The 27,839-nt window shown below is 37.5% G+C and overlaps 1 protein-coding gene across 2 annotated transcripts in view; it reads left to right on the forward strand.

Annotated features, from left to right (window-relative positions):
• Nucleotides 1-27,839, forward strand: part of UNC79 (unc-79 homolog, NALCN channel complex subunit) — a 173,959-nt gene that overhangs the window by 48,070 nt on the left and 98,050 nt on the right. For both annotated transcript variants that reach the window (XM_031679353.2, XM_072963982.1), the window contains exons 9-16: nt 2,048-2,076; nt 7,115-7,344; nt 9,395-9,566; nt 10,869-11,099; nt 22,173-22,363; nt 22,941-23,064; nt 25,006-25,146; nt 26,475-26,696. In XM_031679353.2, coding sequence (XP_031535213.2) covers nt 2,048-2,076; nt 7,115-7,344; nt 9,395-9,566; nt 10,869-11,099; nt 22,173-22,363; nt 22,941-23,064; nt 25,006-25,146; nt 26,475-26,696 — 1,340 coding nt within the window. The remainder of the gene's footprint in view (nt 1-2,047; nt 2,077-7,114; nt 7,345-9,394; nt 9,567-10,868; nt 11,100-22,172; nt 22,364-22,940; nt 23,065-25,005; nt 25,147-26,474; nt 26,697-27,839) is intronic.

Here is a 27,839-nt window from a genome sequence, read left to right on the forward strand (position 1 = left end):
ATCACTTAATTGCTCTGAGAGTCAGTTTCCCCTTCAGTAAAAGGGGGATAAAGTATATCTGACCCATCTCAGTGAAGAGACAAGATTGTAATGCTTGCAGTTTGTTAGCGTTCTGAAAGCTATGCCTGGTAAGTTGGCAGGTGGCAGATAGGACATTCCTCTGCACATGGGGAAGGAGGTATTCCAGCCACCTAATTGGAGGCTGAAATGTACTCAGGAAAAGTACTCAGGAAAGCAGAGGAAAGATGACAGGTGGGAAAAAGCTGGGAGCATATTGAGGCACACAGGAGGAACTTGATATATAACTTCAGAGGTAGAGGTGGATAATGGAAGAGTTTATATGAAAGGCCTCATTTAAAAAGAAATTTTAAAATGTAAATGTAAAAACCTGATGCTAACTAAATTCAGTGAGCATTTTTAAAAAACTTAAGGCTTTTGCTTGATGATAATTACACTATTTCTTTGTAGCCTAACTTTTTTTTTTTAGCTGGGGAGATAATTAGGTTTATTTCATTTATTTACTTATTTTTTAACGGAGGTACTGGGGATTGAACCCAGGACCTTGTGCACGCTGAGCATGCACTCTATACCACTGACCTATACCCTCCCTGCTGTAGTCTAACTTTTAATATTAGGTTATCTCAGCCTTAAGAAATTGTTTAGTGAGTGCTCTCTGTCCGTAAAATAGATTAGTAATATCAACCTCTAAATCCTTCAGAGAGACATTTAAAATATTTATATAAGAATATCTGTAAAAAGTTTTGGGCTTGTATGGGTAAAAATAACTTTTTCCCCCCTTAAATTAGGCTACCTTATTGGTGAACTTCCAGTGCTCGGAGGTGAAATCCATAGTCAGATTCTAAACTACATTTTAAATATCAGATATGTTGCTAGATTCTGGATGATAATCATCTGTGGAAGAAAATTGATAATAACTTTTCATTATTTATCCAGAGATGTGTCACTAACCTCAAGTTAAGATAAACTCCAAGATACTAGTTATACAAAATCAGTTTTTAAAACTGAGTTGTTAATTTCATTGATTTGGCATCCACTAATTCATAATTTCCAGACAGAGTTTGGGAGATATTTACCTTTGATCTTTTAAATAAATTGGAGCATAAACTACTAGTAATGATTTAACTTATTTTTGAGCACTTACTATTTCAGGGGAAATGTTAACAGATTCTTGGAAAAATTATTTTCAAATACTCTCAAACGTCAATTTTCATGGACATAATTGGCATGCCCACTAAAAAGAGTTTTTATCCACTTATTAAAGTCAATCCTGAAGTAGAAATTAGTTAGACAGTCTTACTCCAACTGGCCAATCCACGGGTTTGAAAATTGCTTTCTCTTAAATAAGTCTGCAGCTGGTTTTGCACTAGTTAAGGACTGATGTGATTTGATAGTTCAGGTCTAATTCATCCAAGTTAGGAAGCTTTTTCTACAGTTCTGATATAGCAAATTGTCTATGGTGAAACTCTAAGTATATCACATCAAGTCAGTGTCGTAGCATAATGGAAGAGCAGCAAATAGGGAATCCAGAGATGTTCGCTTTAGATCGGCCTCCACCACTGAGAGCCTGTGTGATCCTGAAGAAGTCATGTAACCCTCAGTTTTGTTCTCTGTTAAATGGGGGAGGGGTGCTGGTGGTGAGATTACAGTTACTTTATCTGAGGGGAGGGGGTGTAAATAGCTCAGTGGTAAAGTGCTGTTATCCTCCCATGAGGTCCTGGATTCAATCTCCAGTACCACCATTAAAAATTTTGTTTTTAATTAAAAAATAAAGTTATTTGATTTGAATTCTAAGTCATATCTGAGAAGATTGAATTACTTCTAAGAATAGGTGAAGTATTTGGAGCATACAGGTATTTTTAACCTCATTATACAGAAGTAGATGACAGTTTATGAGTCAAGTGAGAAGCCGTTTTGCCCAAGTCTGGAGGTTATGTTACTAAGGTTGTTTTTACTCCCCTTGGTGGCTGCCCTTATTTCAAATGGGCTCTCTTTCTTTGTTGATATTTTGTGTACCTTCCCCTTACAGCTGAAATATCTGCTATATGTCAGAAGAAGGTAAGAGCAAACCATCTGTGTGGTGGGGCATGATTTGCTGTGTTTGTATGTAAATTCATTCATTGACATCTGTCTCATTTCTGCACCATGGTTTCCCAGTATGTACATGCTACTGTATTCATGAAGGGGGAAAGGAAATAATTCAGCATGCAAGACTGCTACATCTGAATGGTCTCTATTTCCATTTCTGCTTTTGCTCACCCATTGTATGTACAATGTTTTTGAAATAAAATCATTTGTGTAGCTATGGGATGGAAGTCTAAATACAAAAAGGTTTGAATGACGATGCAATACGTGCAACTGAGCTCTGGTAAAGGATGATCTCGTTTGTTAAAAATCTTTACTGTTTGGAAGTGGCATGCAAAAATCCAGTATACGTATGTCATAAAACATACCCAGACCAATTATATATGGAAAATACTCATTTATGTCTAAGTTAAGTATCTCTAGCAAAAGAGTCCACCTTCAAATAGCCACTGTTTGTGACAGTTTCCTTAAGCTACTTCCATCTTCTTTTCTGGTTCTAGTTCTTGAAAAGTACAAGAGAAGGTAGTATGGTGTCATCTACTAAGAACTTTGGGCTAGTTGTTTGAGATCCTCGGGTACTAGCCAGCTCTATTCCCACCTATCTATCTGGAGACCACTTACAAGTCATTTAAACTTTTTGGGAGTTAGTTATGAGTGGCTACCTTTGGAAGGCTGTTTCAGTTATTTATTGCCAGTTAGGAAACCATCTTAAAATGTATTGGCTTAGAACAGTAAACGTTTATAAAACCACAATTCTGTGGATTGGCAATTTTGCCTGTGCTCACCTAAATAGTTCTCTTGATAAACTCCTCTAGGCTCACTCATGTATTTGTGGTCAGCTAGTAGGTAGTCTGGCAGTTGGCTGGTCCCACATAACTTTACTCCCATGTCCGGGGCCTCAGCTGGGATGGCTGGAATGGTTGGGATGACTGGGGTGTCCGGCCCTCCCTCTTTTCATTAGGTATCTCATTTTCCAGGATGCTAGATAGCAATGTTCTGAGAAAATGGGAGAAGAGGTTGTAACGCTTTTGAGACAGAAGCTCCGAAGTCACACAGCATCACTTCTGCTGATTCCACTGGTCAAAGCAAGTCCCAAGGACAGCCCCGTTTCAAGGAGTGGGAAAATGAACTCTTCATAGAAGGAGCAGCAAGAGTTTTGTGGTCATATTTAATCTACCACAATCCACCCGCTGGATATAATTACTTACATTCTTTCCACGTGCAGAATACTCTCACCACCTTATAAGACCTCCAAAAGTCTTACCCACCTATGGCTTCAGGCTTGAAGTCCATTGTCTTGTGATCTGCATCTGGTCTGGTCACTGATGAAACTCTAGGGTACAAATTCTCTTGAACTAAAAAGGCAAGTGATTTGCCCCCTACACACCCAACACAAAATGGTGAGACAGGGATAAGATAACAGCAGTAGACCTCTGTTCAGAAAGAGGGCGGGGAATCAAATAGCTGTTACTGGTCTGTAGCAGCTCCAGCCATGAACGTGTCAACAGTTCTCTGTCACCAAGCATAGTGAATGTGCCTTGGTTAGGATCTGATTTTGCTCTCTGAGAGTAGTGTCCTAATTCATTTCTGTCCTGGGCTCTTTGCTCCACTCTCTGAGAAATCTTTCCTTTCAATAAGAAACGGCCCATGTTGCAGCTGAGTAGCTCTCTCAGTCTGCTTCCTTTTATGTAGAAGTTGGGGTTCTAGAAACCTCTTTTCATGTTCATCTATGTCTGTCCCATTTAGTCTGCTGATGGTGCTTTTATAGTATGAAAAACGTTGTGGATTTTCAGTGAATCTCATTGGAGTTCAGCGCCCTCAAAGCCACATCTATAATTTTTCTTTGAGATAGTTCCTTCTATACTTTGAGAGTTTTAGTCTACCCTTAAAATTATTAGAAGCCCTCCTCTAGCTGAGAGGCTCAACTGGGCATCACCTTATATCTTTCTGAAGTTTTGACAAAGTAATTTGGCATCCTTTTGATTTGATTTTTATTTTGAGGCTATTTCCTACTTTGAAAATCTTTTATAAGCTGGAGAGACTAAGATGAGAAGCAGTTTAATTTTCTAAATCGGCATGTCCTGGCTCTGGTGGTATATCCAACATATTGACACCTAGGGTAGATCACTTTTTAATACTCTTCTCCTTTATATGATAAAATTATTTTCAGTAATAAGCTTCAAATTAGCATGTTTTTATTACTTACACTTTAATAAATGTTGTGTTTTATAGGAAAAGTTAATTTGGAGAACTGTTAAATTCATAATAGATCAGAATTGTTTGAGCTTGCTTTGGGCAGTTGTATCTTTACCTCTTTCAGTACTATGTATTTCTACATTTGAATAATAGGTTTGAAATAAGCATCAAGATTGTATGAAATAAACATCAGGAGGCAGACCTTGCTGTATTTCAATTCTGTCATTCTGTGAGACCACGTGTGGTTATTTATTTATGTTTAAAATTCAAAACAGTGAAACAGAGTGGCTGGAGTGAACATTTGAAAACATTCCTAGTTGAATCTGAATCTAAGGGAAATCTCTCTAGTTTATTTTTGAAATGAATGTGTGTAGCTGAGTCCACAGGGTTGAGGACTGACTATGGCTTGGAAATATATGATTGAAACTTAGCAGGAACCACAGCAATTGTTTAGAACTTTGGCCAACCAAAGTTTATTTTGGGGCAAAGTATTTTATTGCTGTGTTATTTAGAATTGATGGCACATAATGATAAAGCAGGTTGATTTTTAGTTGATATTCCAGATGCTAATGTATGCAGCATATCAGATACTGCCTAAGAAAGCACTCAAAACATAGCAGTATAAAACAGCAACCATTGAATTATGCTGACAGATTCTGTGGGTCAGGGGTTTGGACAGGGCACAGTCCACGGCCTGTCCACAAAACATCTCTGCTTAATGATGGTTGGGGCTTCATCTGGGAAGACTTGAATAGCTAGGGGCTGGAATTATCCAGATCATAGGTTTGGGCTCTGGGATGGCGTGACTTGAAGGCAGGGTTTAGCCAGCACTGTTGAGTAGAGACTTAGACATTGCCTCTCCACGTGCCTCGGCCATGGCAGAGCCCTGACAAAAGCATCCTGATGCCCAGGTTTCTGAAGAGAGAATGTTCCAAGACAGCAAGGTGGGAGCTACATGTCTTTTTAGAACCTGTCTTGGGAGTCATATGCGTATCCCTTCTGCCATGCTCTTTTGGTTGAAGCAGCCACAAACCCATCTAAATTCAAAGCAATTGGAAGCATATCTGAGGAATCAAAACCAAAGAGCCTCACCCACAGCTGGACTTAATTTAGATGAAAAGACCTTGGACCTCCAGCCAGGAATTTGCATGTGGGAAGAATGTAAGTAATTTGTGACCAGAAAATAGGATGGGAAATTGCAGGCCTTAAACGTCAGGACTTTATTATAGTTAATAACTACCCACTAATCCCATATTCACATCCTATTGTTTACGTAACAGTGGGAATCTCAGAGGAACAAAGACTAATTATAACCGAAAAGAAGAAATAAACACTAACAATATACCCTGATATATACCACACTGCTAGTGATGTGGTTTGGTTTGGTGAGTGAGCAGGAGAAGCTCCAAACCAGCAAGGATTCATGTGCTTCCAGAATGAAATTTTGTATGTGAAAGAGAAAGAAAGGGCACAAAGCAGGAAAAATACCTCACTTGGGGATGTCAGGGCTGACTTGGATGCTGAAGACTTGGGCTTTGGACACAGAAGAAAACCCATTTTACTTTAACAAGCAATTTTTTTAAATGTATAAATAGAAGGGAAAAGGATTATGAAAATTTAAACTTGCTTTATGATTTATTGGTCTTAGTCTTGTTCAGAAAATGAGATTTCCTGGCACTAGTATCCAAAGGCTTGTGCTAAAATCGAAGCGGAACAAGCCTTACTTTGAAGTGGTTGTTCTGACAGGCAATTCCACACATTGTTAATGTCTGGATACAGGTTTTGTGTTTGCCGTCTTCCACCTTCTGTCTCCCCAGGGCATCTGTCATGGAGGGTTCTCAAATCTTCCCTAGGCCCTGAGTTCATGGTGGCTTAGGGTATCATTTGCCCTAATATATTCCATTTTGATAAGTGCTAGCGAAAGACTGAAGAGCTCTCCTGACACAAGACACAGAAAATGTGGTGGTGGCATCTCTAACAGGCTTGGGGTGCAGTGTTTTGCAGAGGTCACAGATATTTCCTGATTGCTTCTCAAACTGCTTCCTGGGGGTGCTGCTTGCTGCTCTGCTTCTCAGGGCAGCTCTGACAATAGGCCCCCCTGAACTTTAGAATCTCTCTCATGCTGCACTCCTTTCCTCACTTCCATCCCTTCATCTGTTGATTCCTTCAACGGCTGATTCTGTGAATGGTTCTTGCTGGGTTTTGATGTTCCCTTGGTGTCAGCTGACATATTCCTTAGGTCTTGGTAGAAAGAGTGCTGGTAGGGGTGGACAGGCCTGCTTTTGGGCCATCAGCTCCGCGCAGCACAGCTCCCTGTCTGACCTTGAATGCACTAGGGACAGATGAGTTGCAATGGAAGTCTGCTCTGGGTGGTGGATGAAATAATTTTGAAAGTTTATTTTAGGGGTTAAAATTGTTCCTCTCCTATTCTGATGTTTTGTGATGCACTCTGTCTGGACCACAGTTTTATTTATTTTTTTCATATTTCTGCAGAGAACTCTTGAAACACCCCATGCCCCATGAATGAGGTCATTTTATAGGACACTTTCAACAGTTTCACTCATATTTAGAACATTTCTGCCACTCATACTAATAGAAACCACTTCTCACCTTTATTTTTAACTTTTTAAGAGGACCAGATTTCAGGTCCTCTCTGGGGTCTAACTGGCTAGAGAGGGGCCGCATTTTGGAAACCAGTGGCACTTCTGAAAAGCACTGTCACTTCCGGTGCCCCTTTCAGTTTCCATTTGTTCCAAATATTAGCCAAATATACCTCAGCGATGAATTTTAACTGATTTCACTGTTTTGCTTCTAGAATTGCAGTTCCCATGTTAGAAGGGCTGTTGTCACCTGCTTTTCAGCGGGGTGCTGTGGTCGTCACGGAAACAGGCCTGTTCGGTACTGCAAAAGATGCCACTCGAATCATCACAGTAACGAAGTGGGGGCCTCCGCGGAGACCCACCTCTATCAGACCTCCCCTCCACCCATCAACACTCGGGAGTGTGGCGCCGAGGAGCTTGTCTGCGCCGTGGAGGCCGTGATTAGGTAACAGCTTCACAGGAGGCTTATCCTGAAAACATGGCCTTTGCTTTGGGCCACCTTTTTCACATTGCGATGTGCAAATTCAGTTCACTTTCAAGTGCCCTCAGCCAAACAGCTCACCTTCCATGATGTGGCAGTGATGATGTTTCAATTCATTTATTCAACAAGTACTTTATCGAATGCTAGTTATGTGCCAGGGATGTGTTAGGCACTTGGAAGACAGAAGAGAGTAATGTGTAGCATCTGCCCTCAAGCCACCCACGTAGGGACTGTAAAAACAGAAGCACGAAATTGCAGTCCAGTATGGTGAGTGTGACAGCACAGAGCAGGGAGTCCTAGGGGAACGAAGTGGAGGCACCAAGCAGAGTGAGGAGTGGGGAGAGGGGTGTCCGAGGCTTGACTGATAGCAGCAGAGGGTGGGTGAGCTCTAGGTAATTCGGTACTGGAGCAAATCCGAGGGCTGTGGAGTAAGACCGGGGCCTGATCCTGTGGGCTGCTGGCTTTTTCTCCTTCTATCACACACACAAAAAGGAGCTTTAGAAGTGATGACCCCTAGACTTGTTCTCTTTTTGTATAATGTTCCCTGAGGCAGTGTCTTTAAAAATTAGAAACAATATTAGAATGTAAGTTTTAAGGCTAGGGACCAGGTCTTTCTGTTTCTCTTATCCCAGAGGCTGACGCATGTAGAAGTACAGTAAATGTTTGCTAAGTAAAACATTACAAAAGTTTTGGAAATAAAAAATCAACCACACTGCTGTTGTAATCATCATCAGTTTTACACTTGTCCTTCTAGTTTTATGCAAGTGCACGTTTTATTTATATAACTGTAATCACAGTGTATCCACATTCTTTTTTTCTTATCCCATTTGATTTTTTAAAAATTCGTTTTATTGAGTTATATTCAGTTTACAATGTTGTGTCAATTTCCAGTGTAGAGCACAATTGTTCAGTCATACATGAACATACATTTATTTATTGTCACATTCTTTTTCACTGTGAGCTACCACAAGGTCTTGTATATATTTCTCTGTGCTGTACAGTATAAACTTGTTTATCTATTCTATATATACCTGTCAGTATCTACAAATTTCGCACTCCCAGACTGTCCCTTCCCACCCCCTCCCCCCAGCGACCACAAGTTTCTATTCTGTCTATGAGTCTGTTTCTGTTTTATATTTAAGTTCATTTGTCTTCTTTTTTATTTATTTATTTATTTTTATTTTATTTTATTTTTTTAGACTCCACATGTATCCACATTCTTTTTGATATAACATTATACCATTAGCTCTTTTCCATGTTGTTGTGTATTTCGCACATTTATCATTTTTAGTGGATACATAATATTTACCTAGATTATTTTCTTTCACCGTTGGATGTTTCTGTCTCTTCCATATTTTTTTTTACTGCTGTAAATAGCTCTGATAACTATTTTTGTATATAGTGCTGTTCCTATATTTTTTATTTTCTTAGGGTAGATGAGCAGATGTGGACTGGGAGAAAGGGTATGAATATTTAAATCATGCTTGATACATTACCAAACTGATTTTCAAAATGTGTATATGAATTTCATACAGCACTATATGAAATTGCTGGTTTTGCTACACCCTTGCCAACACTGGGTATTATTTTTAAAAAATTATTTGCTTAGCAAATTGAAAAAGAAACCTTTGTTGCTCACTGTCAGGTCTTTGAATACTATATATTAAATATTTTTCTATTTAAGTACCAGTTCCTCAGTGTCTCCTTGTATCATGCATTTGATGTCTGCATAGCTGCACATTATTCATAGGAGAAGCTTTGGCTTCTAGTGGGATGGCTACTGAAGGCATCAGTTCTGCTTGATTTCAATTAATTGGAGGAAGTAGCCTCTTTGTGCCTCAATTTGTTCATCTTTGAAATTGGGATGGAGTAGGATATAGTAAGGAAATTAGGCTCCTACCTAAAGGAGAGCAATCAGTGATGCTTGGGTACCCATGAAGTAATTGCTCTGAATAGGTCATGATCTAGAATGTGTATTTCGACAGTCGAACTTGAAATCTCTCCTCTCTGGCAGCTTATTGAAAGAAGCGGAGTTCCATGCTGAGCAGCGGGAATACGAGCTGAATCGCCGGCGGCAGCTGGGCCTCTCCTCTTCCCACCATTCCCTGGATAATGCTGACTTTGATAACAAGGATGATGATAAACACGACCAGCGGCTACTCAGTCAATTTGGAATATGGTTCTTAGTAAGAAAAGAAGTTAACTGTTCTCTGCTTTATTTTTCTTTGTAACATCGCACTGATGAGGAATTTCTTCTGTTCAAAAGAAGTAAATAGTATATAGTGAAAAGTGAACCTTAGCACTGGGACTCTGTACTCTAGGACAGTGGCTTTCAACCCTGGACTGCATATTGCATTTACCTGGGAAGGCTTTTAAAAAACGTCATTGCCCAGATTGCACCCCAGAATCCTGGGGACTTGTAAAAATCTCCCTAGTTGATTCTAACGAATAGCCAGGCGCTAGGCCCTAAACTATTGGAAATGCACATTTTGACCAGAAACAAATGGGCAAGTTGCTAGGGTATATTGTGAAATATTGGATTCAATATAATTTACATCATTCACATCCCATCGATGTGAAATTTTTCTTGAAAGTTCAGCCTCTGTGGACTTTCTGTGTATTTATGGCAAGTCTGCATACAGCCAGGAAGATTGTAGCCAACCAACACAAGGAATTTGATGACTGTTGACTAATTCGACTGAACATTCATTCAGTAAAGATCAAACATACAGATCCAAAGTTCTGAGCATGCTGAATTTGCCGGTTCTGCAGAGAAGCAGACATTTATTTTGTCCATTGGAGACATGGATAAAAGTCTCTATAGTGATACATCGCTTTTATGCTTTCACATGTTTTTGTTTTTGATTTACACCAAATTGGGATTTCATTGTTGATTTCACATCTTGCTCCTAGAACTTACTATCGTATGACCTATTGACTAGTATTGTGAACTCTTTAAGGCAAAGATAGTGTTTTATTTATTTTTTATATTCCTGAACCCTACTTCAATGCTCAATAAAAGATTATTTCAGGATGAATGAATGAATGGATGATGAGCAGTTTTAAAAAGTCTCTTTATAATGTGGTGAATTGGGGGGGAGCTCTACATTTTTAGAATTATTACTGATAGGAAATTCTTAGCTAAATCTGATTATTTTAGAACTGAAATGTATATAGATTATTTTTTCACTAAAGATATTTATAAAGTTTCACTTTGTAGACTTAACTTTTTAAAAATGCTTAGCTAGTATAGATTATATAATAGATTTCTTATGGGGAAAAAAATCTTACTGGGAGGTGCAATCTTGAGGGGAAATTCTTGCAATCCATCTCTCCCTGTAGAGAATAACACAGTTTTCAGGAAAAGTGGTCCTCCATTATTTATAAAACTGCCTATTTCAAATTATTTGGGACGTTTTTTGCCTTTAAACAAACATGTGATAATTATGTAAGGAGGCTGAAGGAGAGTCTAATCTGCCTATTTCCAGGTGAGCCTCTGCACACCCAGTGAGAACACGCCTACGGAAAGCTTGGCCAGGCTGGTGGCCATGGTGTTTCAGTGGTTTCATTCCACAGCATATATGATGGATGATGAAGTCGGAAGTTTGGTAGAAAAACTGAAGCCTCAGTTTGTCACCAAGTGGTTGAAGACAGTATGTGATGTTCGCTTTGATGTCATGGTCATGTGCCTTCTTCCCAAACCAATGGAATTTGCCAGGGTAAGTAGAGGCTGTCGAGGAAAAAAATTAATCAATGATTAATCTAAAAAATAAGTGGAAAATTTTATTCAAGCCAACCTGAGGATTGTAACCCCGGAGACATTCTTTTAGAAAGATTTGAGGACTGTTCTGCCAGTTAGAGGTCAAAGCACAGTTATATAAGTTTTTGAGACAAAGGATTATTAATGACATATTATTGACAGTTTACACAATCCAGATCTGCAATACACCGTGAGTTGTGGATCATCATGACCCTGTACGAGATTAAGAAGGAAGGTTATTTTCTAAGGCGTTGTGACCCTTTAGGAGATTAAGAAGGAAGGTTATCTCCTAAGGAGCTCTGGTCAATGCAGTTGCACAACACACACTAAAGGGGAGGGAGGACACTCAAATGGGCAGAGAAAATTTTTTTGCTTAAGTTTTTTCTCTCTTGCTATACGATATGAATTTTATTTCATCAAGGCTTACAGTTTGGACCTTATTGGAGAGGAGGATTTGTGGAGAAGCCCTACTGTCACCTGAAAAACTAGGTTTGCCTCTTGGTGGGTGTTGAGCCAAAAGCCACTCCCAAGGCAAAGAGCAGAAGAAGGAAGGATTTATTACTTGCAGCAAGTAAAGAGAACACCAGGGACCTTTCCCAAAGCAGCATCTCTCCAAACAGCAGAGTTGGAGAAGTTTTAAGCTAAGAGTACATGCATATCTGTGAAGGGGCTTGGGTGGTGTATGCATATTCATGAAGGGGCCTGAGCAGAGGAGAATGCAGCAGAGAACTGGGGCAGAGGTAGACAGAGTCCACGCTTTAGTTGATTGAAGTCATGAGGGTCAGAAAAGGTCAGTTTCATCATTCCTTGGGTTCTAACCAGTCTGGGGGTCTCAGGATGTAGTTACCACCTACCACCTGGGTGGGGGCCTTCGTTCCTGCAGAACTCAAAAATATGTATCAGATTGTGAGGTATATTCCTTGAAGAGGAACTAGGACTCTGTTTTATTGCTAAACTATTGTTTCGTGACTGCTTCTCCTTTGTTCCTGCCCTTAAAAGTCATTAATTCCTGAGACCTGTTCAAAGGCAAGCATTGTGGTCAAGCTTAGACCACAAAAATGACTCTGGCCAAAATAGCTTCTCTTATGTTAAGAAAGCCATGCCTGATTCTCTTTCTCTGGGGACCCCCTACCCTATCTGCATACACTTCTTTAGCCATTAGAGTGTGTAGAAGATGAACATCTCTGTTCACTTAGTCCATATAACTGAGTGAACTTAGCTTAGTAACTACGTTTTAGGTGATGTGCTACTTTGATGTTGGGGACAAATGGCAAGATCAATGTGTGAGATATCTGTAAAGAATTTAAGGGAATATTCTTTCCTGAAATGCATGAATAGTTTTATTAAGAAACAGGAGGAAAAAAAAATCTTTCCATGAGGTTGCTGGAGTTCAGTCCTTTTCTGGTCTGTAGTCTGTGGAAAGGCTAATATTTGACTAGAGGCAATTTCTGCGGTTTCACATATATTTCTAGAGATGAATGGTCCCTGCCCTCTCATTTGGAATGCCCAAGAGATTTAGGAACTGCCAAAATGCTCCCTTTCCTCTGGCTTAGAGGTCAAGTTTCTCTGTGCTTATCTTTTTGCTTCTGCCTGAGTGGATCACAGGCTTCAGATACACAGTTGGTAAGATCTCATTTTTATCGAATACAATATAAGTTGTGTCTAACTCAGCAAGATACCAGTTTCTGGCAGCAATACATGAAATTTTTTTCAAGGTATTTTCTAAGTTTTATTTTTATTTGTGATTTTTGTGATTTATTTTTATTTACTTTCAGTGAAGTGTTGAGGCAGTTTTCAGTTTAAGTAAGACATTTAAAGGTAAAACAAAACAGATCTTCTAAAGTGTAGGTTTTATTAGATTTCCAAGATTCAGAGAGTTCTATGCATTTATCAAGACAACACTTCTTTCTTCTTTGGTGCCACCTACTGACTCACATATAAAATTGGATTTTTGCATAATGGAAATTCCCTATTTCCTGGCATTCTTTGACTGTGTTGATATGTTTTCTATTATTGTTTCTTTTGGAATAGTAAAGGATTGGTGTGATCTGATTCTGGAGTATAAGAAGAAATGATTATATTTGAAGGAAGACTTTTCCTTTTCCCACTTGAGTCCAGCAGGAGCCTGCATATTAATTGCCAAGAGACAAATTAGCAAGAGACAAAGTTTATTTACATTTACACAAAGTTTACTGACATTACAGGAGTACTCAGTGACAGGTAATCCTTCAATAGCCAGAGATAAAAAGATTATATACCAAATTTGAGAGAGGGATATGGAAGGGGCTTGAAAGGGAAAATATGGAAAGTTCTTTTGGGTGTTTGATGCTTATGGAAAGGGCAGCCTTGTCTCCAAGGCAGCTAAATTCACAGGAAACTCCCTTTGGAGAGGGTTAATGGCAGCCATATTTTCTGGAGGCTCTGCTTTAGTCAGATAGGGAATTTCAGGTAAGATTTCTCTCTGCATCTTTTTTAGTTCAAATTTTTGTGTTTAAAAATAATCTTTATAACAACTCAGGGGGTGTGAGTGAGTCCCCACATTTCACCCATCTGAAACTTCCCTTAAAGTTTCACGCAAGATGGAAGCTAGGTTGACTGCCTTGAAGAGATGATTTGGTTTAGAAACTGCTAGGTGAGCCATCTGCTGAGGAGGAAAAGAGCATAGATTAGAACAAGGAAATAAAAAGAAAATGAAGATTAGTGGTTAGGATAGATGATAAAAGTAGTTTCTGAGTGTTACTGAAAAATCGACCTCTGCACCCCGAAAAGCGGATTCAAACTCGGAGGCAGAGTTTTGGGAGCAAAGGGAAGAGCAGTTTTATTGCTCTGCTGAGCAAAGGGGAGTCACAGAAAGCTAATGCTTTAGAGACTGAATCCATCTTGGGGGTGAGGACTTGAGGTTTTAAAGAAACACTGGCTGGAACAGAACGGGTGATAACAATCAGGGCGTTTTACAAGGTGTTACATTCTTTTCATCTTGCTAAGAACTTGCTGTTGTCTTGGAGGAATTTAGGAGAGACTGCCCATTTTCTTGAGGTTCAATTCATGGCCTTCTTTCAGGACCTCTAGGGTGAAAAAGAATTAAGTTATTCTAAGAAGAGAGTGCGCAGAGAGGGGAGCCTGTTAGTCACAGGGTCAGTTTAGCTAAAAGCATAAGCGTGAACACCTCAGTAGCAGTCTTGTTAGTTTCCCACTCTTTCATGAGTCCAGGGGGCAGCCAGTCAATAAGATTTCTAGATGTTGTGCTCGAAGCATCTTTAGATGATGAGTGAGACCATCAGTGTCACAGTTGTGGTTATTTTCTAGAGCAGAGCATGGAAGATGCAGATGTTTGGTGAACTTCCTGAGTGGCCTAAACTGTTGCAGCAAGAAGTCCTTTGAAGTTTATATTAAGTTGTCCTGCTTCAGTTTGCAGGGCTTTGGGGACAAGACAACCGAGGGTCTCAATAAGGATCTAGGCAGTCAGATTTTAGTTCTTAGTGACACCAAGTCAGGAGGGTAGGAGAAAGTACGGAAACAATAATTACTGATGAAGTGTGTAAGACATCAGGCTCCAGTTTATACAGAGGTGAAAAATAACTCAAAGACAAAGAACAGGACCAGACGCGGATAACTCACAAGAGTGGGTTATAGTTTTCCTTTGAAACATATAATTTCTCTTTCAGTTACCTTCGTTTTGATCAAAGATAATCAAAGTAAGGTTACTCTTGTTCACAAAATGTCTAGTCTAATTATTTGGCCTGATTATTTACATACGTGCAGCAAAAAATGGTGTTTGACCACACAGACCTATAAAGGTTTGCTTTGCTGAAAGTTTTTATAAAGAATCTCAGGTTGGACTTTGAGAGCCTCTTGAGGCTAGAAAGCCAAGCCAAGGACTTCTCATCATACTTATCTGCAGTACTTACAGACTTGGTTGAATTTATTTCTTCTTGAGGTCCCCAGAATACTCTAAGGCTCCTGGGCCTGCCAGGAAGTGACTTTTCTTATTTGCCTCTAGGCTGGGAGCACCATACACCAGCTACCAGGCTGGTTTTTTCAAGAGGGCTTTATAGACGTGAACTCCATAATGTTAATCTTATTTCCTTAAAGCTGTTTGGTCCTATTTGATTCCATGCGTATCTCTCTCAAATACGACATCCCAGTCAAAGCCTTGGTAATAGAACCATTTTTTCCAATATGTCCTGTTACAAGGAGAATAGATTCTTTTTGGACTTGTGTAAATAACTGTATTGCCTTCTAAATAAGATTATTCAATAAGAATTTCTGAATTCTGGAAGGGAGAAAGAGACAAATGTTTTTGTTTACAAAGGTATAATCCACTAAATTGTTGTGAGTTATAGATAGCTTAAGAGAAACCTTATATCCAGAAAATACACCATTAATGAACCAGCAATCTTTAAAACAAAAAGCCCATAAAAATCATCTTCCTTCATCAGTTCACTCAGTCCCATGTAATTAATTTTTTGTAATTAATTTTTATTCTGCTTGATCTTTGGTTAGCAGTTTTATGAGCCCATTGGCTTCTCTACTAGATTTATGGAATCCTTACTCAGTCCAGTGATATGGTCTCAAAGTTACTTAAGCAATGCCATTGTTACTGAACTCAGATTCAGCTGCTTCCCACTCAAAAGCCAATAATTTGAGAGGCAAGTGTCAGTAGAAAGGAAAGTTGATTCAATTAGAGAAGCCGGTAATCTGGTAAGAAGGTGGACTCATGTCCAGAGACCAATTCTGAAGATCCTGCTCAGCCGTGACAGTTTTTAAAGGGAAAAATAAGGCAATGAGGAATTTTAGTGAATCACTGAGGCAGGAAGTTGAGTTCTGCATCATTCTCCATTGCATGCAGACTGGCTGACTCTTCAGATGTTATCTTGCCCACATGATCTGCTGGCAAGATTGCTAAGGGGGAGTTGGGGGTAAAGAGATAATCATTCTTTAACTGCTTAATTCTTCATTGTTGCTTCTTTTTATCTAGGAAAACAAACAACAGGTTAGGCAAGGCATAGTGTGCATTCAGGAGAGCATAAGTCACATGAACTTGAACATTTGGGTTACTTCCTATATATTTTTGAGAGTTTTAGGAATATTTAATTTCTATAAGCTCTTATTTTTTAAATTTAGAATAGAGATTTTTTAAAGCAATTTTGTAAATTAGTTTGGCAAAACCATCCAGAAGTAAGAAAATACCACATATACATACCATACATATATAAACTTAGAGGCAGATGCAAATACAGACCTTATAGCAGAGACTGGCATAATAATACAAAATCACTACTTTATATAAGAGTTGGTTTTCATCTTTGCCTTACTTTTATTCAAATTATGTTCCTAGGAACAAGTTGTTAATCTGTTCAATATGAGGGCTAAAGCTTTTAATCAATATTTGTTGGAGAGACCCTTAAGAGCTTTTTATTTGCCTTGATAGGTGATCTCATGGAGGCTGTGGTTCAGCCTCAGATAGTTGTTTTAGTTGACTAAGAAGTTACTTTTTAAAGGCTGGGGTGTGCTAAGGAAGAAAACATTGGAGGTTTGTTAAGGGATGTATTAACTGGTGCTTATCAGGAGGAGAAATAAATTTCTCCTATTTTATGACCAGAGGCAATAGTACAAGTAAAAGCAAGGCACCCCTTAGGCTGAGAGCCACATGTATTTCCTTGAATGTTTGCATTTTAAAGAGATGGTTCTTAGGGTCAGGGTAATAGCTCAGTGGTAGAACAAATGCTTAGCATGCACAAGATCCTGGGTTCAATCCTCAGTACCTCCATTAAAAAAGTAAGTAAAAAATAATAAATAAATAAATTTTTAAAAAACTTACAAAAAAAGATGGAGTTTAAAACAAAACAAAACAAACAAAAAGATGGTTCTCAAGTCCTTGAGAAGATAATGCTGGGGGTAGAAGATTTAAATCTCAAAGAGAAAGAGAAAAGATGCAAGACTTTAAAGTAACAATCTAGGAGAATTTTCAATGGCATATTCATCTATTAATAGGTTTTGACTTGGGACAAACAATAAATTCTTGAGCTTTTTACAAGCAGGCATTTTAAGGGAGAAGGAACATGGGAGGTAGACGGAATTATTTGTGTTGATAGTCTGAAGTTTCTAAAAAAATGTTTTAACTGATTTTGTATTTATTTTTTAAATTGAAGTGTAGTCAGCATACAATGTTGTGTCAATTTCTGGTGTACAAAATAATGTTTCAGTCATATAATACATACATATGTTCATTTTCATATTCTTTTTCATTATAGGTTACTACAAGATATTGAATATATTCCCTGTGCTATACAGTATAAACTTGTTGTTTATCTATTTTATATATAGTAGTTAGTATCTGCAAATCTCGAACTCCAAGTTTATCCCTTTCCACCCCCTTCCAAACTGGTAACCATAAGTTTGTTTTCTATCTCAGTGAGTCTGTTTCTGTTTTGTGAATAAATTCATTTGTCTTTTTTTTTAGACTCCATATATGTGATATCATATGATATTTTTCTTTCTCTTTCTGGCTTACTTCACTTAGAATGACTATCTATGTTGCTGCAAATGACATTAGTGTGTTATTTTTAATGGCTGAGTAGTATTCCATTGTATAAATATACCACAGCTTCTTTACCCAGTCATCTGTTGATGGACATTTAGGTTGTATCCATGTCTTGGCTATTGTAAATAGTGCTGCTATGAACACTGGGTGCATGCACATTTTTGAATTAAAATTCCCTCTGGATATATACCCAGGAATGGGATTGCTGAATCGTATGGTAAGTCTATTTTCAGTCTTTTGAGGAATCTCCATACTGTTTTCCTTAATAGCTGCACCAAACTACATTCCCTATACAACAGTGTAGAGGGGCTTCCTTTTCTCCACACCCTCTCCAGCATTTATTATTTGTGAACTTTTTTTTTTAGATTTTTTTTAACTGAGTTATAGTCATTTTACAATATTGTGAACTTTTTAGTGATGGCCATTCTGACTTGTGTGAGGTGGTACCTCATTGTAGTTTTGATTTGCAGTTCTCTGATAATTAGCAACATTGAGCATTTTTTCAATTGCCTATTGGCCATTTGTATGTCTTCATCAGAGAAAGAATTGCTTGTTTAGGTCTTCTGCCCATTTTTGGATTTGGTTGTTTGTTTTTTCCTATTAAGTTGTATGAGCTGTTTATATATTCTGGAAATTAAGCCCTTGTCAGTCTCATCTTTTGCAAATATTTTCTTCCATTCCATAGGTTGTTGAAGTTTTTAATAGGTTCATATTGAGGCTGTATTTGAGAAGAGGGCTCAAAAGAGCCTGACTGAGGAGGCTGAAGCCTAAGACAATTACTATTTAAATGTTTCTTCTTCTTAACTGCAAGACAATCCCTTTTCCAATGTCCTGACTTTTTATAGTATCTGCATCATGAGATGAATAGAGGAGGCTTTGGGACTGATAAGAAAGATGAGTGGGCTTTGAGATTCTTCTATAGTCACAGTTATGTTTTTGTAAACACTCAATGAATAAGGCAAGGACACATATTTTTAATTCTTCAAAGAATTAGATGGCAGCCTCAATAATATTAAGGAGCTGGCCTGGTCATCTGATGACATTACTTCAAGTTAACTTCTTTATATCAGAGAGATTTCCAAATAAAGTGGAAAACAAAAGACTCCTATGATCTGAAACTTGTAGATTTAGAGCTGTGTGCCTTTGCAATGTTTTTTATAAATCGTATGACAAAGGTTTGAGGATGATTCCTTTCCTCTGAGTATATCATTTCATTTTAGCTCTAATAAACTTCTGAGGGAAGGCCTCTATAATGGCTCTTAGCAGGCTCTGAATGTTAGCCTCCAACTGAGTTATTTGTAGGAGGGAGATGGTGGAGGGGGATTTATGGTGGATGTGGATTTTAATATTTCTTAATCTGTTTTCTGTTCTTGAATTTTGTTAAGGGAATCTTTTAGGCTAACTGTGATCCTTTTTTATGTGTGCTTCTGTCAACTTGATTCTTCCATATTGATAAAAGGACGTTAATTTAGGGTGAGAACTCTCTAAAAAATCCCTTTAAATATAAAAACTTCTCCAAATCAAAAGATCCCTTCTCTGGCCACTGACAATTTGGTATCTCCATAGGGATACCTATTCCAAAATGTGACTCAAAACCAGTAAGTCTTTATATGGCTTAACTGTAAATTAAATAGCCAGAGGGACCTCAGTAATGATCCATTCCACAATCTTGACATTGTCAGTGTTAGCTCTGCCGAGTCTGTGTAACTAACAGCAACAACAATCCCAGAAATACAGTCACTTTCTGAAAATATCTAGTCAATCATTTAGGACGTTGGCTGATACGATACCGAATAGATATTTGAACTTTAAGTAGAGTTGACTTGATTGTTTTGAATAATGTGAAATTCTAGATATAATAATTAAACATTTAAAATTGGACTTATTTAAAATAAGATACTTTGGGCAATTAATCTATGACAGAGGAGGCAAGAATATACAGTGGGATAAAGACAGCCTCTTCAATAAATGGTGTTGAGAAAACTGGACAGCTACATACAAGAGAATCAAACTGGGCTACTTGCTCCATACTATATAAAAAAAAATTCAAAATGGATTAAAGACTTAAATGAAAGACCCAAAACCATAAAATTTCTAGAAGAAGACATAGGCAGTATGCTTTTTGACATCAGTCTAAGCAATATTTTTTTGATATATCCCCATCAAGCAAGGGAGACAATAGCAAAAATGAACAAATGGGACCACATCAAACTAAAACTTTAGTACAGTGAAAGAAACTTTCAACAAAGGGCAAAGGCCACCTACTGAATGGGAGAAGATATTTACAAATGATATAGCTTATAAAGGGTTAATAACAAAAATATAGAAAGAACACATACAACTCAATATCAAAACAAACAAACAAACAAACAATCCAATTAGAATTGGTCAGAGGACCTGAACATTTTTCCAAGGAAGACATACAGATGGCCAACAAGCACATGAAAAGTGCATTAAATGAAGGTAGTCAAAAAGTACTCAATACCGCTAATCATCAGGGAAATGCAAATCAAAACCACTATGAGATATCACTTCACACCTGTCAGAATGGCTGTTATCAAAAAGAAAACAAATAGCAAATGTTGATGAGGATATGGAGAAAAGGGAACCCTCATGTATTGCTGGTGGAAGTGTAAATTGATACAGCCACAATGGAAAACAGTATGGAGAGTCTTCAGAAAAATTAAAAATAGAACTACCATATGATCCAGCAACTCCCCTCTTGGGTATTTATCCAAAGAAAACAAAAACACTAATTTGAAAAGATATATGCCTTCCTATGTTCATTGCAGCATTGTTTATAATAGCCAAGATATGGAAGCAACCTAGGTGCCCATCAATAGGCAAATGGATACAGAAGATGTGGTATGAAAATGGAATATATGGACTATTACTCAGCCATAAAAAGGTGAAATCTTGCCATTTGCAACAACGTGGGTGAACCTAGAGGATATTATGCTAGATGAAATGTCAGACAAAGATAAATACCATGTGATTTCACTTATACGTGGAATCTAAAAAACAAATGAATAAACATAACAAAACAGAGTTGTAGATATGAAGAACAAACAAGTGGTTCCCAGGGGTAGGGGTGGGGGAGGAGAGAAATAGGTGAGGGATATTAAGAGGTACAAACTTCCAGTTGCAAAATAAATAAGTCACAGCTATGAAATGTACTGTGTGAGGAATCTAATCAATAATTATGTAATATCTTTATGTGGTGACAGATGGTAACTAGACATACTGTGGTGATCATTTTGAAATGTATAGAAATATCAAATCACTATGTTATACAACAGGAGCTAACATAGTGCTATAGGTATTTATACTTCAAAAATTAACAAACAAATAAACTTATAGCAAAAGAGATCAGATTTGTGGTTACCAGAGGTAAGGGGGTGGGAGAAAGAATTAGATGAAGGTGGTCGAAAGATACAAACTTCCGGTTATAAGATAAATAAATACCAGGAATATAATGTAAAACATGATAAATATAATTGACATTGCTGTATGTTATGTATGAAACTTGTTAAGAGAATAAATTTTAAGAGTGCTCATCACAAGGGAAAAATATCTTTCTGTTTCTTTAATATTGTATCTATATGAGGTGAAGGATGTTCACTGAACTTATTTTGGCAATTGTTTCATGATGTATGAAAGTCAAATCATTTTGCTGTATACTTTAAACTTATACAATGCTGTATGTCAATTATAACTCAATAAAACTAGAAGAAAAAAATATTGCAGTTTTCCACAAATCTTGTGTTACATGGTAAAGATTTAGGACCAGTCAACCTTTTTTTACTTTGATAAATATAATAAGAATATAGGATCTTTATCTAAAATCAGAATTGTAAACAGAACCTCAATTTGTGACTTTAAGTTTGTCTGCATTAGAAAATTAATATACTATCTTAATTGATAAAAAATTCATGGGTTCAACCAGCCTTAGCGCATTCTTAGAGAAAAAAATTGTGGCAGAATATACAGCATAGGGAAAAAGAGTAGTGTCTGCCACTTCATTTTCCATAGTGAAAAATCTTCAATATGAAGTGTGCAGCAGTAGAAATCTATGTTCCTTTGAAGCACAGGTATAACTGCACATCTTTGTAAGGGTTTGTCAAATCTTAGAAATAGTGCTTCAATAGCATGTTTATCCTATTAGGAATAAATCTTTGGGATTTTAATTCATGTGTGATCTGCAAAGTCTGCAGTAGAGTAATTCAAATTCAGTCTATGACTAATATTTGTACGTGCCTGTAACTATGGTTTCTTTTCTTATAACTGAGGGATCCTGGTGGTTTGTAGTTGTTGGGTTTTTTTGTTTGTTTGTTTTTTAACAAATCTCACTCTGAAGATATTTGGCCCAGGATTCAGATGTAATGGATTTGGTTTTTCTCTGTATCCATTTCCTTTAGGAAATCCTTGATTGTAATTGTAACATGTGCATTTTGTTCTTTTCCCCTGTGGCTGTGGAAACGCCATCAGGTTGGCGGGTACTGGGATAAGTCCTGTAGCACAGTGACTCAGTTGAAAGAAGGTCTCAACCGAATCCTCTGCCTGATCCCCTACAATGTGATCAGTCAGTCCGTGTGGGAGTGTATCATGCCAGAGTGGCTGGAAGCCATCAGAACAGAGGTCCCAGATAATCAGTTAAAAGAATTCAGGGAAGTATTAAGGTGGGTAAGTAGTTTAATGAAGTCACTGTAATTATAATGATATCTAACATTTATTGAGCATATACTGTGTGCCAGGCACTGTGTTAAGTATTTTCTGTAATCTTATTTACTTTCTAATGGTTCTGTAGAGAAATCTGAAGGTCCAGAATGAAATAGCTGCAATAAATTGTGCTAAAATGATTTGGAATTGTTCAGAAAGGATTTTGTTCTTACAGAATAATAAATGGGTATATCGTATTGTTTGTTTATTTTCAAATATAATTATGATTTGAATAAAGTTGGAAAAGTACAACAGGACAATGTGTTTAGATGCTGGGGAGCATCTTTAATTCCTTAGAAATGCAGTTCCTTCTGTTAAACCTAATATGAGTATGAACACTAATGTTATTAACAACCATATGAATTATTTATATCTATTCCAATGATGTAAGCTGTTACAGTAAAATGAATCATGCTAATAACAGTTCAGAACACAGACTAAAGTGTTTGGCTCCCCAGATAAGATGTAGTTGAAAATGCAACAGCAAACCCTAATATATCCCCGTTGGTCATTTACTTTTGTTGCTCTGCTTTCCAGCAAAATGTTTGACATTGAACTTTGTCCTCTACCTTTTTCAATGGAAGAAATGTTTGGCTTTATTAGTTGTCGGTTCACAGGATACCCTTCCTCTGTGCAGGAACAAGCTTTACTGTGGCTTCATGTAAGTAAATGATATTTTTGATCATTTTGGGCAATAATTCTTAGCCTGTGAACTTTCGATCCTCTGGTAGAAGGGCAGGGAGTTATTGCAAAAAATCCATAAATCTGTATTTTGCTGAGGATTGTAGACTAATAACTCATATGCATAGACAAATAATTGTATTTCAAATATATTAGCTATAATTGTGGTTAATAAAATACAAATTTGTGCCGTACTATTACTGAATTTATAATAGCTTTTGGTTCTTATATGTGTTTTTTATCAATAGTTACTAAAGTCTAATAGCAGTCTTGTGGGATTCTGATAAATCTTTTGATGTTAAATAGGTCCTTTACTTGGAAAGGTTGAGAGCTACGGATTTAGGGAGTAGTTCATGCTGTTCTCTCAGCCTGGAATGACTTTCTTTCCTGTCTCCATATGTGAACTTCAGCCTATCCTTTAAAATTCAGCTCCAAAATTATTTATGGACTTTTCTGCTACATCCAACCCCTATCTTCTCATTACAATTCATTATTCCTTCCCCAAGTATTCATACAGGTGTAAACTCTATTTCTTTTTAACATTATAGTTAGTTTTTGTCTCTTCCCCTGATTGCAAATGCCAGGGACCAAGTCTTTTTCATTTTTGAATTTATAACTTCCTCATCCTTTCCTCTCAGCATCTGGTACATGCGTTGTATTTCGTGGATGTTCTTAAAAATTTATTAAATTGAGTTGAATACCTGATATAAAATTTGGGCAGTTTTAAAAAGGACAGAATCAATGTTTGGATTAGCTATAGGTGCAGATACATTTACGTATCGTGGAAGGATGTGATCCCAAAGGCTTTTCAAGTTGTGGAGATGCTTTTCTGAGTTCTAAACTAAGGAACAATATTTTTCATAACTGCCGTTAAAAAAAAAAAGTCATCTTTGGGACCCAGAATTTTAACTTTTCATCCCCAAGTAGATCTCCATAAGATAATTTCCATCTTGGGAAAGCCAGTCCTTCTACAGATGGCTAGATGTTGCCTCAGTTATCCAGTTACACACCCTGTAGCTGTGCCATCTGTGGGTGTAAACCTCTGGAACATAAGGTTCTCCATAGCTAGAGCAATCACAGCTTGCATGTTTTATGGACTGGCCTTTGACATAGTTTCGGTTTGAAGACAGAGTGCTGCAGTTGAAGGAAGTTTTAAACCATTGGTCTAACCATTTAGGAAATAGAGTAAACAATACAGTGACTGGAGTTGACATTCATTATAGCAACCTTTATAAATCCCCTCAGTGCCAGGCACAGTCACAGGCACTAGGATAAAAACAGGATAAGAAATGATCCTTTCCTCGTATGTCCTTTCTTCAAGGAGCTCACAGTGGGGGAGAAAGTATCAAATAATCAAATCAAAATAATGTAATTAAAAAATGATAATTGCTGTAGTAAAGATATGTACAAAGTTTTAAGAATGCAGAAAAGAGGGATGGATTCATCCTGTCTGAAGGAAGGAGGCATCTATTTCCAGAAAATTCATTGCAGAGAAAGTAACTTGATTTTGGCAGAAGAGTACCTGAACTTGTACCAGAGAGCAAGAGTGGAGGGGGCCTTCGGCCAGAGTGGGGATGCACTGGGGGAAGATTGCTTGCAGATTATACTAGTCCAGGAGAAAGGTGATGACCCAAGGCAACAGCAGTGGTTTGGAAAGGAGGGGACAGCGTCAGGAGACACTTAGAAAGAAGTTTTTATAGAAAGAACATGGTTATTTATTGGATTTGGGGAGTAGAAGAGAGGGTTCAGTGATAACTTTGAATTTCTTAGTATTGAAAATTGAGGATGACTGCTGATAGACTATGCGTAAGGTGAAATATCCTTATGTTTAATAGTTCACTTTAGAAAAAAAATGTTAAATGTAGCTTTTTTTGAGTTTTAAAGTTTATATCTTGGGGGGATATATGCCTTTTTTCCCCAGGTATTATCGGAGTTAGACATCATGGTTCCACTTCAACTATTAATAAGTATGTTTTCTGATGGAGTTAATTCTGTCAAAGAACTGGCAAATCAAAGAAAATCAAGAGTCAGTGAACTGGCAGGGAACCTTGCAGCTCGAAGGGTAATTATTGCCACAATTGTTTTTGTCTTAACTTGTTAAGATTTTGAAAATTCTTGTCAATTATGTGGGCCTTAAAGTAGCATCATAATAAACTTCTCTGAAAATGCTTTTTCGTCCTATCTCTGTTAATCTTTTAAGCACATTAAAAACAGAAAACATTGATCTAAGATATGTTTGGTATCATCTATTATCAGTAAGTTATCAAGTTTTCATTTTCCTTTGAGTTTTATCTCCTACACTTCTCTGTTAGCCATCTGTCACCTTTGCTAACCCAAAACTAGCTTTTTGGATGCTATTTCATTTTTTTTTCTGGTGAATAAAAATTCTCTACCAACTGCTGGGCAGATCAGTGCTTCACTCTGGGAATGAAGAGTTTGGATATATTTTTTTTATTGTGTTTTGGGAAAATATGATCAACTATTGTGTACACTGTGAGTGATGCTGTCACTGTGAACTAACTGAGCCCAGGATTGGTGAGGCACCCAAGGACCAGAAGTAGTTCAGTAGGAAGACTTTATACCCCTAAGGCTGAGGGAACGAGGGAAAATATTCCTGGGCCTTTTGGGAGATGAAGTTACAAGGCTGGAGGAACTTTAGAGGATGGAGATACTGCCAGAGATATAGCATCAAAGGAGGCAGGGGGTGGGGAGAAATACTCCTCTCTCTCCTCCAGCTTCAGGTCTTTTGCTGGTGCCTCTCATTGACTGAACCTAGCTGGAAGCCAGCCAGCAAGAGGGCCAGGAGAGTCTCAGTCTCTGGCATTGTTAGGCATAGAACAGGGCAGGAAAGGCCAGTGACGGTCTTTTGCAGGAAAAGCATGGGCTGGCAAACAGAATAACCAGTACAACAGACTTGACATATATTGTTTTCCCAGGATAATTTAATAATTTTATTACCCAGAGACCGTTCTTCTCTTAACCAGTCATTTCAATCTGAGATTCTGTACTAATGATTATGAAACTGATCTTGCAATGCTTTACTTCTGTAAGTTGTCATTTTTCAGGTTATGGTTTTAGGTAGGTGTAGACAATTCAACTTAATTGGAAGTGTTTGGTGGGATGGAAAATGGCAAAGACAGCTGCCTTCATTCTTCAGGGTGCTGAAGTTTCATTCACCTGATGATTAGTCAGAAAGTTTGGGTGATTTTATTTCTTACTTTATATTTTGAGAAGATTCATTGGATTCGGAGGTACTGATGCCATTGGCTAAGGAAGGAAATCAGTGTGACAGCTAGAAATAACCTTCTACCTTGTCCTCAAATATTTTATACAGTCATTTGAGCTTCTGTAAGTAAGTTCACTTATGTGTGTTAATGCTCTTTTTTCTAGGTGAGTGTTGCCTCTGATCCTGGCCGACGAGTTCAGCACAATATGCTGAGTCCATTTCATAGTCCTTTTCAGAGTCCATTTCGGAGTCCTATGCGTAGTCCATTTCGTAGTCCTTTCAAGAATTTTGGACACCAAGGAGGAAGGACTATTGACTTTGATTGTGAAGATGATGAAATGAATCTAAATTGTTTCATCCTCATGTTTGATCTTCTCCTGAAGCAGGTAGCTGAAGCATGAACTTCCTTTAGTTCAGAGGTGAAGAATGAGGGAAAGTACTGTATAGTGGTTCTTTCTATGTGCTGAGCATCTTCACACTTACTTAAATGATGCAGTGTCACTCAAGACATTTCACAAACTACTATGGGTATTTCCTAAAGGTCCTGAAAAATATTTGTATATCTGCAAACATCTTAGCATCATTAAAATTGATTCTGTTCAACAAATTTGGCAAACAAACTGGGTAATGGCTATTGTTGGGAAAAACAAGGTACAACTCTATAGTGATGGGCTGATTTTAAAATATTTGATAGATTGATTTTTGAGGTTAATTTTAAAAGAGAAGTTTAAAAAAGGCTTTGGTCAGGAGAACATTTCTTCTTAACTTTTTATTTTGAAATAATTTCAGACTCACAGATAAATTACAAGAATAGTACAAAGAATTCCCAAGTATTTCCCCCACCCTCCCCTTAACCTGTGCACAGATATATGAATTGTAGAATTTTTAAAAGAACCATTTGAGAGTAAGTTAAAAACAGGATGTCCCATTATCCTTAAACACTTTAGTGTATTTTCTAAAAAATGGCATTCTCTTACATAACCAAGTATAGTTATCAAAATCAAGAAATTGATACTGTTATAATACAATGATCTAACTTACAGAAATTATTCATTTTTTAAATTGATGTAATAATACCATCTTTATAGCAAAAGAAAAAACGTTATTTTTGATCAAGGACACAATGCAGCATCACTTACTGCAATTATTTGTCCTGTCCCATGAGCATTCTGTAATTCAGGACAGTTCTCAGTCTGTGTTTATCTTTCATGTTTTTGACATTTCTGAAGAGTACAGTCCAGTTATTTTATGGAAATTTCTCAATTTGAGTTTGATGTTTCCTTATGAATCAATTTGGGTTAAGCATTTTTGGCAGTCATACCACAGATGTGATGTTGTGTTCTTTCCAGTGCATTGATATCAGAAGGCACATGACATGATAATGTCCCATTGCTGGTGGTGGTAACTTGGCTAAGGTGATTTCTGCCAGATTTCTCTACTACAAAGTTATTATTTTCCTCTTTGTAGTTAATAAGTAACTTGCAGGGAGCTAATTTGAAACAAATTCCCTGTTCCTCACCAAACTTTCA

Source organism: Vicugna pacos, chromosome 6, assembly GCF_048564905.1.
Source record: "Vicugna pacos chromosome 6, VicPac4, whole genome shotgun sequence".
Taxonomy (NCBI): Eukaryota; Metazoa; Chordata; class Mammalia; order Artiodactyla; family Camelidae; genus Vicugna; species Vicugna pacos.